Source organism: Bombus huntii, chromosome 16 (assembly GCF_024542735.1).
Source record: "Bombus huntii isolate Logan2020A chromosome 16, iyBomHunt1.1, whole genome shotgun sequence".
In the NCBI taxonomy this organism is placed as follows: Eukaryota; Metazoa; Arthropoda; class Insecta; order Hymenoptera; family Apidae; genus Bombus; species Bombus huntii.
Genome location: NC_066253.1, coordinates 7151077 through 7166548, shown reverse-complemented (window position 1 = coordinate 7166548; position 15472 = coordinate 7151077). Strand labels below are relative to the sequence as shown.

Below are 15472 nucleotides of genomic sequence, written 5' to 3'. Positions count from 1 at the left end.
TTTGTACGTAGTGGGGATATCGAGGGGCAACAAAGAAAAGAATTCGCTCGGTTTTGAACAAAAGATTCATTCCGTTTCGAACAACGAAGTGCAATGGGTCCAGCGTAACAGCAAAGCAAACACATTCGAAAAGCGTGATTGTTTATTGTTGATCGTTGACTGTCGACTGTCGACTGTCGATTGTTGATTGTTGATTGTTGATTGTTGATTGTTGATTGTTGATTGTTGATTGTTGATTGTTGATTGTTGATTGTTGATTGTTGATTGTTGATTGTTGATTGTTGATTGTTGATTGTTGATTGTTGATTGTTGATTGTTGATTGTTGATTGTTGATTGTTGATTGTTGATTGTTGATTGTTGATTGTTGATTGTTGATTGTTGATTGTTGATTGTTGATTGTTGATTGTTGATTGTTGATTGTTGATTGTTGATTGTTGATTGTTGATTGTTGATTGTTGATTGTTGATTGTTGATTGTTGATTGTTGATTGTTGATTGTTGATTGTTGATTGTTGATTGTTGATTGTTGATTGTTGATTGTTGATTGTTGATTGTTGATTGTTGATTGTTGATTGTTGATTGTTGATTGTTGATTGTTGATTGTTGATTGTTGATTGTTGATTGTTGATTGTTGATTGTTGATTGTTGATTGTTGATTGTTGATTGTTGATTGTTGATTGTTGATTGTTGATTGTTGATTGTTGATTGTTGATTGTTGATTGTTGATTGTTGATTGTTGATTGTTGATTGTTGATTGTTGATTGTTGATTGTTGATTGTTGATTGTTGATTGTTGATTGTTGATTGTTGATTGTTGATTGTTGATTGTTGATTGTTGATTGTTGATTGTTGATTGTTGATTGTTGATTGTTGATTGTTGATTGTTGATTGTTGATTGTTGATTGTTGATTGTTGATTGTTGATTGTTGATTGTTGATTGTTGATTGTTGATTGTTTAATAAACTTTTTTGTTGAATATCGAGAGTATTCCTTGGGCACTTACATCTAACACCACCTCGTATTAATTTCTCCAGCTTCTCTTACTCGATGCGTTCCACAAGACGAAAGCTGTACGATGATGTGGCTTTTTCCTTGCAGATTCGACTATTCGATCGTTCGCTTTGAACACCACGCGAACCATAGAGAAACGTGTCATACAACAGGATCACGGTTACTATCTGCCTACGCCAACATTCTTTCGTGCAAAAAGCGTGCCTACGTAAAGCTGTTTGCTCGATGCGTCATACAGAGTTGCATCCGCTGCTGCTTGATTCATTTTGCAAGCGTTTTGCGTAGTAGAGATTCGAGTAAAATACGAATATCCTTGCGAAACGCTGCTGGCGATGATCGCGAGTTAGGGGAAGAAAAAAAAACGAAGGCAAGAACGAAGGTAATAGCTCGGTTAAAACGAGAGAGCGTCCTTCTGGCCGGAGAATGCCGGTCGTAATTTCTGGTATACGACGCACCTGTGTTCACGGGCGCGTACAGTCAATGGCCGACCGTATTTAGCCTTCGATTTGTACGCAGAAGGTCCGAGGTGCAGCGGATATAGTAAGCGCCAGGTTGAATGGTAATCGAGCGTGGCTAATTCATCCATCATCCATATACGACCAGGCGAATTCGTAACTGCCGTTTGACTTTACTTGCACAAGTCGTATTCGCTAGCCTCGATCGAGGAACAAGCCTAACTTGACTCGGGTTGGGTCGCATTGTAGTGTAATAACGCACGAGAGAAGACATTGTTCTCTGTCGCTTCGCGTGCTTGCTCGGTAAAGGGGCGCGCACGAGTGCTCTCCTTGTCGAGAGAAAGTCTCGTAGCTATACATATTCGTAGCAGTTTCTGTCGCTTCGTGTATCAACCACGGCCTTTATTTACTTCTTTATTTGTTTATATATAGTTGGATTCCCCGTGTACCTACGTTACAACACGTAATCACGCTACACATAATAAACGCATCGTTTAACTTTCAATTACATCGGATGGAAGAGAAGCGAGTGATCAAACACGTTCAAATATCCAAATATCCGACTTTCAGTCTAATCTTATCCCATCCTCCTCCGACAGACACCAAACCTCCACTTTCGATTCCAATCTCTTTCGCAACACACCGCTAAACGATCCAACGTGTACATTCCAACCTTGATCCAGGTGTCTAAAATGGTCTCAAGCGGCAAGGTTGCCCGTGTACTTCGTCTATTACGGATTTATCGATTATTGAAATTTCTAATACCTTCAAATAGTCTACGACATCGTTTGCAAAGTTTCGTGCAGGATTCGAGCGACGAGTTTACGTAGAAGAATGATTAGAAACGTAAATGAAGAGGGATGAGGGGAAGAAAGATGATAAAGAAACGATGTCAATGCGAATGTTGGGTATAGTTGATCGCGGATTATCGTGGCATGGCCTGGCCTGGCCTGGTCCTAATGGATCGACATTCTTCTTGCGCAACGAGACGTAAAGACCTTTAACGCGGCACCTACCTTCTGGTTCTCGTCGCTGTGCCTCGATGCTTTGTATGTGTAGGATTACGGAACTCGCAGGCTCTACCGGGCCTTGACACCTACGATACCGATCGCGAAGCTCTGGAAACGCGATCGACTAATCGTTGTCGACCTTTCGTTCGACGGAAAAGGCGGAAAATTTCGCGCAACAAACCACGAAGATACTATAGATACAGGTAGCGGTACACGATGAAAGTAAGAGCTATGTTAGTTGAATCCTTGAAACGTGGAATCCTCGAAGCGAGGCGAAAGAAAAGCAGCCGGTTGCTGGGAGGAAGACCGAGCATTTTCACTTTGTCAACGTTCTAGCTGCGTCTGTGTTCGATAATCTTCGCTCGTCTGCCGCGAGCAGTGCCTTTCAACACCGCCATATGATTCACGCGATTCGTGAAAGCGGTTACGCCGAACAAAAACCGAGTCGACACCTCCTTGGAATTCCCGCGATTCCTCCAACACCCGAGAAAACGAATCTCCGTTGCGAACGAAAGGGAAAACGGAGAAGTCCGATGATCTTTGCAAAGGTCGTCGAGAGAAGCAAAAAAAAAAAAAAAAAAAAACAAAGAAGAAACAAAAAGAGGACGAAGAAGAGGACCGATCTTTACGATGGTAAAAAAAAGCAAAGATCGATATAAACAAAGAGGCGAAAAAGGAAAGAGAAAGAACAACGAAACACAAAGATTCACATAAACGGTAGATGTAAGAAGACGGTGAACGAATGATACGATACAAAGCAAACTGGATCTGTCTGAGAATAAAACTGAGAGTTCTGCGGCGGAATAGACGGTTAACTAGGTAAACCAGCAGCTAACTCGCTCGCCGCGATTCCAGTGAGTAACCAACCAAATAGTCAGGATCTGTTGAGTCTCGTTCTCGAGTGGCGTACATCGAGTCGAGTTCGACTACGTGGTGTCCAGTTTTCATGGGCTGGTGGGGTGTACTCCAGGTGGCCGTGGTGGGTGGCGTATAAGTAGAGGCCTGCATTCGCCGCCGTTCTCATACCCTCACCACGTCCTTCGACTACCTCTTACTTTTATATATACACACACCGGTGGTCTTTTTCCGCTTCTCTTTCTCTCCTTTTCCATATCCGTGTCTCTCTTCTCGTAGTTTCGTACAACATAGTCGGAGAGTCCTCTGCGTGTCACGTCGGGTTAAAGAGGAGAGAGAGAGAGAGAGAGAGAGAGAGAGAGAGAGAGAGAGAGTGGAAGAGAGAGAGTGAGAGAGAGAGAGAGAGAGCGAGAACGCGTGAAACGTATCGAAGGTACAGGTCGTGGCGTTCGTCGGAGAGACACGACTCGTTTCTCGCATCGTCGCAGCTGGAAGACGAGTGTCGTCGAGAAGAAAGGGCAACGATGATCGCGAGTGTCCGGTGACAAAACGTGTTGCCAGTATTCTACGGTCGTTTCTTCCGTTACGATAGTATTCGCTGGTGCGAAGTTTCGAAGGTTGCTCGACCAACGTGCACCACCACATCTTCTACTTTACATCGTCGAGGAACTAACGAGAGCAAGAAGAAGTGCTGAATAAGTCAACATGTGGATCAAATTCGCTCTTTTGTAAGTACAATTGTATATCGTGTTTCTTCGGCTTTGAACATCCTTGAACTTTAACGTTCGAAGGAATATGTTTTTATGGAGAAGTCGACGGCGATGGTAAATCACGGATCGACACGGTGCAGCATTGGAAATTATTTCGCAAGCCGTCGCGCTCGAAAGCGCGGCTAATGGGGCGCAGTGACATTATCGCGCTGCTGTTTTCATTTTCGGCAAGTATTCGTTCGCGCTGCTAACGACGTCTGCCGAGAATGGTGATTAACCGGTAACGTAGTCTGGAAAAAACAGTCCGCGTGGCTTTGTTCTCTCGGCTGTTTCAGCTGGTCGTGTTTCCCTTTTCCGGCATATCTCGGAAATTTTGCTGAAGAACCAGTATATCTCGCGTATGTGGAGAAATTTTCATGGCAAGAGGAAGGTAGAATTTCGTGCTAACAGCCGATTCGACTGTCGTTGCAGCGTTTGTATTCGTGGGAAAAGTATCGACGAATGTAAAAATTCAATGCGACGAGAATTTCCGAATTCTACGAAATCGACGAGAACGAAATTTTTCTTGCAACCTGGTCGACGAATCTCGATGGAAGAAAAATTAATTATCGGAAAAATCGTACTAAATATACAGGGAAATGTGGTTCTTTTTTTTTCTCTTCTCGTTGCTCCAACATCTCCATGCGATTTGCGCAACAGTGGAAAACAGGTTAAATAGAAAGTTCTGCCGATTACATCCTCGAACGTTTGCAAAGCTGTTTAACGCGCGATTCATAAAATTACGTTGCACCAGTGAGACAAAAAATATTTGCCGATTTTCAAATAGGCTTTCGCGGTAATGTTGTGAGTTACGTAACGCGAGTGTCTCGTGCCACTGCAGATACCTCGTATACACGTTGTATGCTTACGTAGATAGTGGCTTGTGAACGAGACAGCTTTCTCCATATGGAAACACGCTAAATTCTATCGCTGTGCTTGCGTCTCCAGCTCAACCTTACCATCTCTCTCGTAAAACTTCGTCTTAACATCTTCTCTGTTTCTTCATAGCCCGTATACCGTCTTCCTCTAAATCTGATTTAATCAGATCTCGATAAATCCACTAAGAAGATGATGCAAGCAGATAGGAGATTTTTTCCGCCAGGCTCTCGCTTGGTAAAATGAAAGTGTTTAAATCGATAGGTCGGTAACCAGGCGAAAATGAAAATCTGATTTTTCCGACAACAATTTGTTCAATTACGATAATATTTATATATCTGCGGGTAGGATCAGCGTTCGATCGATCGATCGTACACGCAAGAGACAGGATATACATATATCGTCGCTTTCGATCGTGTTCGCAAATGTCGCGGTACAACTGTTCGAAGCCATCGACTTTCTATCGAACGGAAACACGCCGAAGCGCATACAATGGAAAAGGATCTCGAATATTTCGCACGACTGTTATTCTTTTTGTTTAACGAGAACAGTAAACCGCGTATTCCTCGCATTATTAATCTGCTAAAACAATTACTTTGCCAGAGGGCGATAAATTTTCCGATGCCGAGTAAAAGTTCATTGTACAAACGGATATTACAATTGCACGCGTGAAACAGGCTTGCAAACGTATTTCACGTCCGGCGAAATATTTCTGGCGTTTCTTTCGTCCTAATGTTGGCTTGGCAACTAAGTGATTGCGGATTTTGTCAATACCACCTAATGACAAAATCCGCAATCACTTAGTTGCCAACCCAATAAATACACTTTTTATCCGAGCGAATCTTCTACGATCAAGCGATCGGATAAAATTTTCATCGAGATAAATCGTTGCACGAATAATCTGGAAATCAGAGGAACATGTGGATTTTTCTGGCTGACTGTACGTAAAAATCCGTTGCTTTATTACACTGTCAGAGGGTTAATTTTACAGTAGCGGCTCTCCTTCATCGACAGAGGTAATCGATCGTAACCGATCGACCTTGCGGATAACTCGTTTCCTTGTAGCTGCTCCATCTTTTCTTTTTTTCTTTTCTCCCTCTTCTCGCGGGATTCTCGTCTCGTCTGGCCAAATCGGCCGACGTATGCACATCGTCAAATTACCATCGACGCTTTTACAAATTCGCGTCTCGTTCGATCAGCGGCGAGATCGTCTAACGATAAGCGGATCGATGGATGTCGATCGTATGAAATTTTCGGGCCTTTGCGCGAATCCGTGCAAACAACCTTGAGCCAAAGGAGGACGAGGTCGCGCTCGTATTCTCAGCCACGCTACTAGACGACCTTGACTTTTTCTTTCAATTAAATTATTCGCGCGTCAGAAAAATCCATCCTTTCGCGAATCAAAATCGACTACCAAAATGGTTTCTCCCATCATTTCGCATTCGTTGGCAATATTTTCTCACGAATCATTAATTCACCCGTACAATTGCTTATTTTCCCCCAACTTTCGAAGGTCATCATAGGTGAAAGTTTAGAGCAGCTCATCCTTTTTAAATTAAAAAATTAGACAATCGGGAATATCGAATTTCTCTGCCCAACGTCGTTTAGTATTTTATTTAGTAATTCCACTTGTTCATTGGGAAATATAATAAAAGAATAATTGCAATTTATTGGATATAGTCCAATTGTATCGAGAAATAATCTCTGAATATGTAGTTTCTGATTGTTTAAATAAAAAGAAAAAAAACGTGGATTAAGAAGAGTAGAGAAATGATCGTAACGATGTTACAGACGCTATACATTTGCTATTTGTTTAAATTAAACTCGGCATTTGCTATCATTTATCGCGTCACCTATTTGGCATGAATGAAATTATGGACACAGATGAACCGTGAACCGTGCATTTTCCCGCAATTAAATTGATAAAATCGATAAGTTTGCGGTTGAACTTTAAGTCTAAGGGAGCTTATCGGCAGTTTTAGAGATCGAGTACGAGTTGAAAAAGGACAAGCCAAGTTGGTTGCAGCTTCCAGCTCACCGGCCAGGCACGAACTTTCACCATACCGAGCGTTGTCTCGTGGTAGAATCTGTACGGGTTTCTCGGAGATAATGCGTTTGATTTCGCTACGATCTTAACCCATTGCACGCTACCAAATTAATTTGCTAGCTACCTGCTTTAGAATTATTTTTTTTTTTATTAATTAGCAATTAAGCATTCGAACACTTTCGTAAGCCAACTTTCACCATAGTCTTCAGGGGTTAAGCAAACGAATTCAGAATGGTAATAAAAGTGGAATTCTTGTTAATTCAGGATATCCTGTACCATCGCAAATACACTGGCAGACAATGGACCTCGAAGTAAAGCACTGTCCATCGAAGGTAATATGTCTTTCCTTATTTTCCACCGCGTTCAATTATTCGAGCAACGTCTTTCACGTTGCTCTCTTTTCCTAACGTTGGTAGAATTCGTAACCTCGCACAAAGTGCCGGAGAACATCCCACGGCCGTGGGATTACGACGAGGACGACGACGACGTGGTCGACGTGGAAAGAAAAACGATCTCGAAGCACGGGAAACACGCGAAGAAGGTTATACCAAAGTTCGAGAGCTTCGATAAGAAGCCGGGCGATCTGGATCCAGTCAGACGTTTCGATTTCGTCGACGAAGACAAAGCGACTAACGGTAACAACGCGAAACGGCAGGTTCGCGTCGAATTGGAAAACTTCGGCGACACCGGAGTCCTTCAAGAAGATGGTATCCGAAGATCGGATACGCACAGGTCGCGGCTACAGAATAACAAAGACTCGGTCATTCCTGGAGTCCACGTCAGGTAAAAACACTTGCTGTTTTGCTATAATATTTTACCAAATGTCCCACTGGACAAATTGTAAAATGTAAATAAATAAATAAAAAAAAAAAAAATTTGCTGTTTCAACGTTAGAATTACACCGATTCGCCAACATACTTGAACAATTATCGTAAAAAACTTCGATAAATATATGAAAGTCGTAGCAGTCATTTGAAATGTTAAAGTTGAGTCTGCATAAATTTTATTTTTTTTTTTTATTTAGTTGTTTACATTTACAATTGGTAGACATTGGACATTTGGTAGAACTGCATAAATTTGATCATCGAATTTCGTTGATTTTCAGCGACGAGTATCCGACTACCATGATGCCGGTTCTCACGACGCCACGCGAGGCGCGTGCTTTCGATTTCGTCCCGGTGAACATCATCCGTGACGATGGTAAAGAAACGTCGTTCCACGAACGAAACTTCGGCGACTTCAGCGACGTCAGTTTAGTGCCCGCTGGAACGAATTCGCGCATCCAGGTGACAATTCCTCTGCATCTTAACGCGTTCTTACGTCCAGTAGCCGGTCATTTCTCGCGCTAGTCAACCGATAAAAGTCATAGGTCGAAGAAACTCGTCTATCCTTTTCTCGTTTAGGTTGTCCGAAAAGTTTCTTTCGTTTTATAAGGAAATAATAGACGCACAATGTTTTTTGTTTTATGTCTGAGGTGATATTGGGTGTAGTGCGTTAAATAATCACTCGATGATTAGATCAACAATATATTTATTAACAAGTGTCTTCTTTTGATCGCGTCGCGTATCGCTCTCGGTTTAGCTAGTTAATCTCGCTGCCCGCTTACAACTCCACTTTATCGCTTCTTGGTTCAAACCTAACTGTCGATCGGATTCCATTGTTTTCGTTTTGTCGCCCCCCAATATCCCCAATATCCATGCGTTTGTTAGGCGTCCGCACCGTTGCCACGCACGCCTTCTTCTCGAACATTCGGCGGGAGGACCGTTGGGGTATCGATGACTGATTAGGCATTTCGCTTCGGCGATATACATTGTTGTCGACTGCCGCCACATATTAGTTTATTGAATTATGCGCGAACATAACGATAGAAATAGAACGAATTGGATCATATCTAATTCAATGAAATAATATAAAACAGAAATTGTTGTTCATCTATTATCACCTTATGAAACGAAAGAAACTTTTCGGACAAGCTAGTATCTATCCAGAATTAACGTAGGACTGTGACTACAACAGGTAAAGAAAGGACCGAACGGAAAGGACTACGAATACGAGTACGTATACTATTACTATGACGAGGAGGACGAGAACAAGGCGGGTACAGCGGACTCTGCTGTCACCAATTCTTACGACGTTCCTTCTAGAACTACGTCCGCGCCTAGGCGCGGAGGATCCTCCGCCAACAGAAGCAAGTACAGTAACGTGGAAAGGTCGAGCACGGTGGAACCTGCCAGCAACGAAGTGATACCAAATCGCAATAACAACAGAGGCAGGCAATTGGTCGACGCGGAAGACGTCTCCGAAGAAAGGTTACCAACGAACACTAGATTTCCACCTAGGTGCGTGTTTCGTGCGAAACCTTAACCATCGTCCCTTCCCTTCCATTTTTCCTCCGCGCTGCTATTCGAGTAATAAATATAGCTACAAACTCGTACGACAACAGATCACGATCGAATCACAACACGGCGACCACGGAGCCTTCTAGAACCCGCGGGAATCGTCCTAGACCTGGTCTAGACCTCGTTGACTCGAGCAGTTTTCGAACGCATCAAGAGGGTCCGGAGTTTCCTCAGGTTCTACCTAAGGGACCCGTCAGATTTCTCGGTGTTACTCCGAACGAGGACAATGGAGAAGAGAGAGCGACAGCTAGAGGACGCGGCAAACCACAAAGGGTCCAAGAACCTGCTCCTGTAGAAGAGCTGGTCGAGGACGTGCCCGTTCCCACGACTAGGAGGAGACCGATCACCACACTGTCGCCTCAAGTAATTATTGCACCGTTTCATTTCTGTTTTTTCTTTAATATTAATGCTACAACTCGTAAAGATAGAATTCGTAAAAATTATCCGTTGAGCGTATCCGGAACAGCTGTGCGATCATATTTCCTTGCAGACCGAAGGCGAAGCAGTCAGAGGATCCTCGCGCGGCAGCGGAGAGAAAGAAGAGCAAACAGAAGAAACGTCTTCGCCAACAGAGAAGAGCAGAGACAAACAACCATCCTTGGAGAAGCAAGAATACGAAGACTCGGATTCCTCTTCAACGACCTCGGCAAGCACCGCTTCAACTGCCATGGAAGATCCAACCACAGAGTATCCGTCTTCGATGGACAAAGTGGCGCTCGACTTGTACGCTTTCGTGCAACAGGGTCAAAATAATTTGGTGGACGCGCCTAGCAGCGAAGCTACCGATTCTTCGTCAGACGAATCGACGATCTCTAACGAGGAAGCTACTACCGATCTGGCAGCTGTGACGGAAATGTCCGCCACCACGGTGACCCTGGAACCCACGACGATCACCACTACGGCGTCGCCCACCGAACCGATGACTACTACGGCTGCTGCAACTACTACCGTTAGTACCACCACGACTACTACGACTACGACGACCGAACCTCCTACTACTACAACTACTCAGGCACCTGCTGGCAGGGGAAAGTTCAGGAGGCCAGGAATAGGGGGAACTACAGGTTCCAGAAATAGGTAGGAAAAGATTTTAAACAAAGGATTTTTGTACGACGATCTGATTCCTTAAGGTTGCGATTAACATTGGGAAAAATCGTCGAATATGAATATAATCGTCTTTGAATATTAATGGAAATTAAAATGTGAAATTTATGGTATCGTGCGCGAGTCACTCGCAAGCGGAAGACAATTTTCTTTGCTGGATTCAGATTCAACAGCGTCTTATTTCCTTCTCCAGATTCAAATCCAACGGAGGCGGAAGTACGACAACCACCGAAGCTCCGGCGGAACCAACGCCGCGTACACGAAACCGCTTCGGAGGAAACGGTTCGAACGGCGGTGGTTTCAAGAGAAACCGTCCTGGACAAAAACAAGCGTCAGTGGAAGAGGACGCAGTGCAGAAAGAGAGTTCCAGCTCAGTGCACGCGGAACGTCCTTCCTCCAGTACTCGTAGCAGATTTCGTGGCACTGGATCCACGAGATCCGTCTCGTCGACGACACCAGCCACGTCGAATGGTGGGTCGACCGCCGCCTCCAATGGACCGTCAGGAATATCAAGACCGTCTTTCAATAAATTAAACATCAATCGGCGACGTGGAAGACCGACTACGAATGCTCCAAACGCTAGCGAAGAGAGCCAAGAGTCGACTCGCTCGGAAACAGCGAAGGAAACCGCGCAGGAATCTGTTACGGCCGCGCCAAAGTCTACTGTTCGTGGACGACTTCCGGCCACAGGAGTCAGACCAGTCATTAAACCTGGGGCGAGGATAAATCTGAGAACCAAACCGGGTCATTCGACGACCACTACGACTACCACGCCGCTGCCTGCAGATAAAGAGGAAGAATCGTCTATCGACGAGCCAGCGGGAGAGGGAACCGAAGAGGAGACTCACGAGGTGAGTTTTAAGGGGCCTACACACGATCGATGATACACAGCGCAGCAGCAGAGACATCCGACGGTTTTTAAGTCTGCCTCCGTCTGCAACTTTCTCTTTGCTGGCGTCGACTGCATACGACGGTAGTTTAAATCCTTAGCTAGTTTATTTTAGGTTCTTTTGTTTCGAAGGATCACCAAAAATTCCTAAACACTCTTCCAATAGTCAGAAGTTTCATAATAAAACACAGAAATAAAGCAGTAGTTTTTATCGCTACGCTTTTACAGTACAGAAAAATGTAAGAAAAATACGGAAAACCCCGGTGTAGAGTTAAAATGAAAAAGCATTGTACCCAGAAGGAAACGTGAAGATTTATAGTTTCATAGCGGTACACAATGCCGATTCCGTGAAAAATTAACGAAACTACTCGTCGGTGATGTTATATTTGGGAAATATTCATACAGTGTCTTGAACAGTTTGGTAGATTTGGTTAAGGTTGCAATTTTGGGCGTTCGATGAACCTTTACTCAAATTTACCATCGCGGATATAGCCGATGTTTACCGGTACAAATGTGGGTACTACAAGAGGCTACAAGTAGTAGCGGCGATAGAATGGTCGAGATGCCTATGACAACGAATCCACGGTCCACGGGATGACGAGTGCCAACGTAATACACGATTCGGATAACTCTCTCGATAACTCAATCAGCAATTCGCCCAACGACTAACTGACTAACTGACTAACTAGCTAACTGGCTAACTGACTAACTGGCTAACTGACTAGCTGACTAGCTGACTAGCTGACTAACTGACTAGCTGACTAACTAACTAACTAACTAACTAACTAACTAACTAACTCGTAATCCAAATGAAACTGCCCTTATACAGTTCTTTTCCCACTCCTTGTGTCAATCTCTGTTTTTGAAGAGAGCTGCACAACTATTTTCTACTTCCGTTATTACACGTCCCTCCCGTGACCGTGGGTACGTTCGGTGACTATTATGTTACCTCGAGTCCAAACCCATCGTCATGAACCTTAACTGCCCCCATAACTATTTCTTCGTTTATTGGTTATAAACATCTGGATTGGGGCATTGGGGTTTTCCGAACATTCTAAAGAAAGGTCCGGATGTCCTTTCATCTCCGACATACATTTTCTATAGTATTCTTTTTTTTATTTATTTATTTATTAAAATTACAATTAATTCTCGCGTTGAGAATTTTCAGTAATTCTATAGTATTCTGTAACGTTGAATTATGCTGCCGTTGGCGAGAAAATCGTAAGATACCTTGTGAACACTGTTCGTAAACACGTTTGCCTGAATGTCCCTCGGTCAATCTTCTCTCTGCACTTCGCTTTCACCAAATGCCCTTTCGCAAAATGTCACATGCCGTGCATGCTTTGACACTAATTCGCGTCTGTTTCTCGTCTTTCGAGTGCCAGTTGCGTACGACGAATGCCTTGCATCGTTCTGGTCGTCAATTTCAGTCAACTAATTTCATGTTCAATTATTCTTGCACGTTGGAAAAAGCTACGAGCGTCGGTCTGTAATTCAACAGTCGATACACGATACACCACGAAAATGTTGGTTATGGCTATGCTATAGCGATTCGTGAAAATCTTCCAACGCTTGTGCGTTGTACTATTAACAATTTCTCCATTCGCTCAAAATATTTCCTTCTTCAGGCACCGGCAGAGACCAGCCCGCCGCCAACGCGTTCCACCACTGTGAACCCCCTAAACAAACTGCGAAATCGAAACAGACTACAAGTACATCCAAAAACGACTACCAGAGCGCCAGTGTCGTTAGCATCGAGAAGATCGCCGTTGTTACCACGTCGCAAGGTAACCGAGGCACCAGTTGCCCAATCTAGCCAGGAGGAAGCGTCCGAGGAAGCAGACAGTTCCAGCGAAACAGAGGCGACCGAAGCCACATCGGCTGAAACGAGCACAGCAGCGAGCACAAAACACGAGGAAACCAGAGGACTCGGTGGACTTTTGGCTCCCAGGCGCAGGATAACGCCGCGACGACCTGGACAAATCATCTCGCGGGAGTAACAATGAATAATTAAACGAACGATCCTACCTATCCATCGAGCCGTTTCTATTCCTCGTCGTAGTCGGAATCGAGAAGGATCAAAGTCACTTGAAAACGCGATCAATTACGAATCTGAGGGGAGGCCGACAGAGAAGCTCTTATCGCGAAAATTAACGCGAGAATTCGAGAAGAAAAGGCTTAAGATAGTAAAGACCGCCATCGTTCCTGAATTTTCAGTATTCGTGTCATTTTTCAGCTCGAATTTCGTAGGAGAAAAGGGAAATTCTGTCGCGTTAGATTATCTCGATCGAACGACAATCTCGAAAATTGCTGACGAGGCGAGGGACCATCCCCCGGGTGTAAATCGCAAATTTTGAGGAAAATTATGTATAATGACGTAGTTGTGGAAAAAAATATTTGACATGTTTTTTTGTCATGCGTATAGAGCGAACGTATGAATTAGACGGTGGATGTAAGTACGTACATGATGAAAACCGTTTCCGGTTTTCACTGAGAGAATTTTCACTGAATGTGCGCGCACGAATATCACGCGACCGCTATTGAACATAATAACGCGATTTCTTATCTTTATTTAATAAATAAACGCGATTCTCGTAGAAAGATATCGTCAGATGCACTTTGCTAAAGCGATACGTGGTCGCATTCGACTCCACACTTTTAGAACGATATACAACTCGCGTCGTATCGTAAGACAATGTTTCTGTAATTACAATGTTCCATGATACGCTGTAAATATGATATTGCAATTAAAGATATGTAAACCCAAATATATCACTCTGTTCCCTTACTCCATGGAAAAGTTTTTTTTTTTTTTTTATTTATTTATTTACATTTTACAATTTGTCCGGTAGGACATTTGGTAAAATATTATAGCTTAGTGGTATAATAATATAACATGTGGATGGCTATCCCCAATGGGATACCATCTTTGAATTTGATTGATTTATTTCTTCAGTGTGGTGAGTGTTTGTATGTTAGGTTATGTCCTTTGTGAGATCTGTTTGGTGCCATGGAAAAGTGGTTTCATAAATGGGGCTTCAAAATTAACGAAAAAAATCCTCACATGTAACCTTCACGCTCCGAAAACAAACCTGCCTCCAGGTCATCATCAACAACAGAATAATACCTAGCAAGGACTCAGTAAGATATCTGGGCATGACCCTGGACAGGAGGTTAACTTGGAAAAATCACATCTCAGATAAAACGAAGCAACTAAAGGACGAACTAAAAAAATTCTATGGGCTCACAGGCCGACGCTCCAAATTAAACATACAGAATAAAATTACCCTCTACAAGACTGTAATAAAACCTGTCTGGACCTACGGAATCCAATTATGGGGAACAGCAAGTAACTCCAACATTGAAATACTTCAACGCTTCCAATCGAAAACGCTAAGATCCCTGATTGATGCACCCTGGTATGTTACCAACGAAACAATACACCTCAAGATACCCACAGTCAAAGAGGAAATAGCAACATATAGCGACAGATATAGCAAAAGAGTCAATAAACACCGAAACACCCTAATCACTGGACTACTTGATACGACGGACCAGATCCGCAGGCTGAAGAGACACTACCCGCTAGACCTAAACGATAGATTCAATTAGTTATTTAAATTAAGTGTTGGAATACAACGATATCAATCGCATGCAGATAAGGTGATTGATCGTACGGATTCTTCCGTTCGTTGCCCAGCGCCATCCCCACTAGCGTGCGTTCGTGAGATGCACCACGGCAGTTAGCACGTGCATGCTTTTTCAAAAAACGCCGGAAGAAACATGAGGATATGGATGGAACATTCTAGATGGGCACGTCGAGAAGCTACTAGAAGGTTCTGTGCCATATGTGACGCCACACAGACACCCACACAGGTCACACTCATTACTGCATAAAGAGTGGGGCTCTAAATCTTTTCAAGGGTCATGGGTCACTAAGCCAGTTAGTCTGTGAATAACTAGCCAACTGTCTACATTCCAGAACGCATATTTATAATTCGTGTAACAATTGTTTAATAAATATCACATTATATTATTTCAAACACAAACATTGTGTTTTCCACAGATTATTAATCTT

The 15472-nt window shown here is 43.4% G+C and overlaps 1 protein-coding gene across 1 annotated transcript; it reads left to right on the top strand.

Annotated features, from left to right (window-relative positions):
- Nucleotides 1–928: 928 nt before the first annotated feature.
- On the top strand, nt 929–15015 carry LOC126874423 (mucin-5AC-like). Its single transcript, XM_050636482.1, has 9 exons — nt 929–4058; nt 7267–7334; nt 7419–7785; nt 8108–8288; nt 9019–9341; nt 9446–9764; nt 9892–10478; nt 10699–11356; nt 13023–15015. The coding sequence occupies exons 1-9, from the start codon at nt 4036–4038 to the stop codon at nt 13392–13394; spliced, it is 2898 nt and encodes a 965-aa protein (XP_050492439.1). The 5' UTR covers nt 929–4035; the 3' UTR covers nt 13395–15015.
- The last annotated feature ends 457 nt before the right edge of the window (nt 15016–15472 follow it).

Excerpts from the sequence above, each read along its gene's own strand:
- LOC126874423 (XM_050636482.1), top strand. The coding sequence starts at position 4,036 with ATGTGGATCAAATTCGCTCTTTT. Across the intron at positions 9,342-9,445 it reads AACACTAGATTTCCACCTAG|ATCACGATCGAATCACAACA; the intron begins GTGCGTGTTTCG and ends GTACGACAACAG. Across the intron at positions 11,357-13,022 it reads CCGAAGAGGAGACTCACGAG|GCACCGGCAGAGACCAGCCC; the intron begins GTGAGTTTTAAG and ends TTCCTTCTTCAG.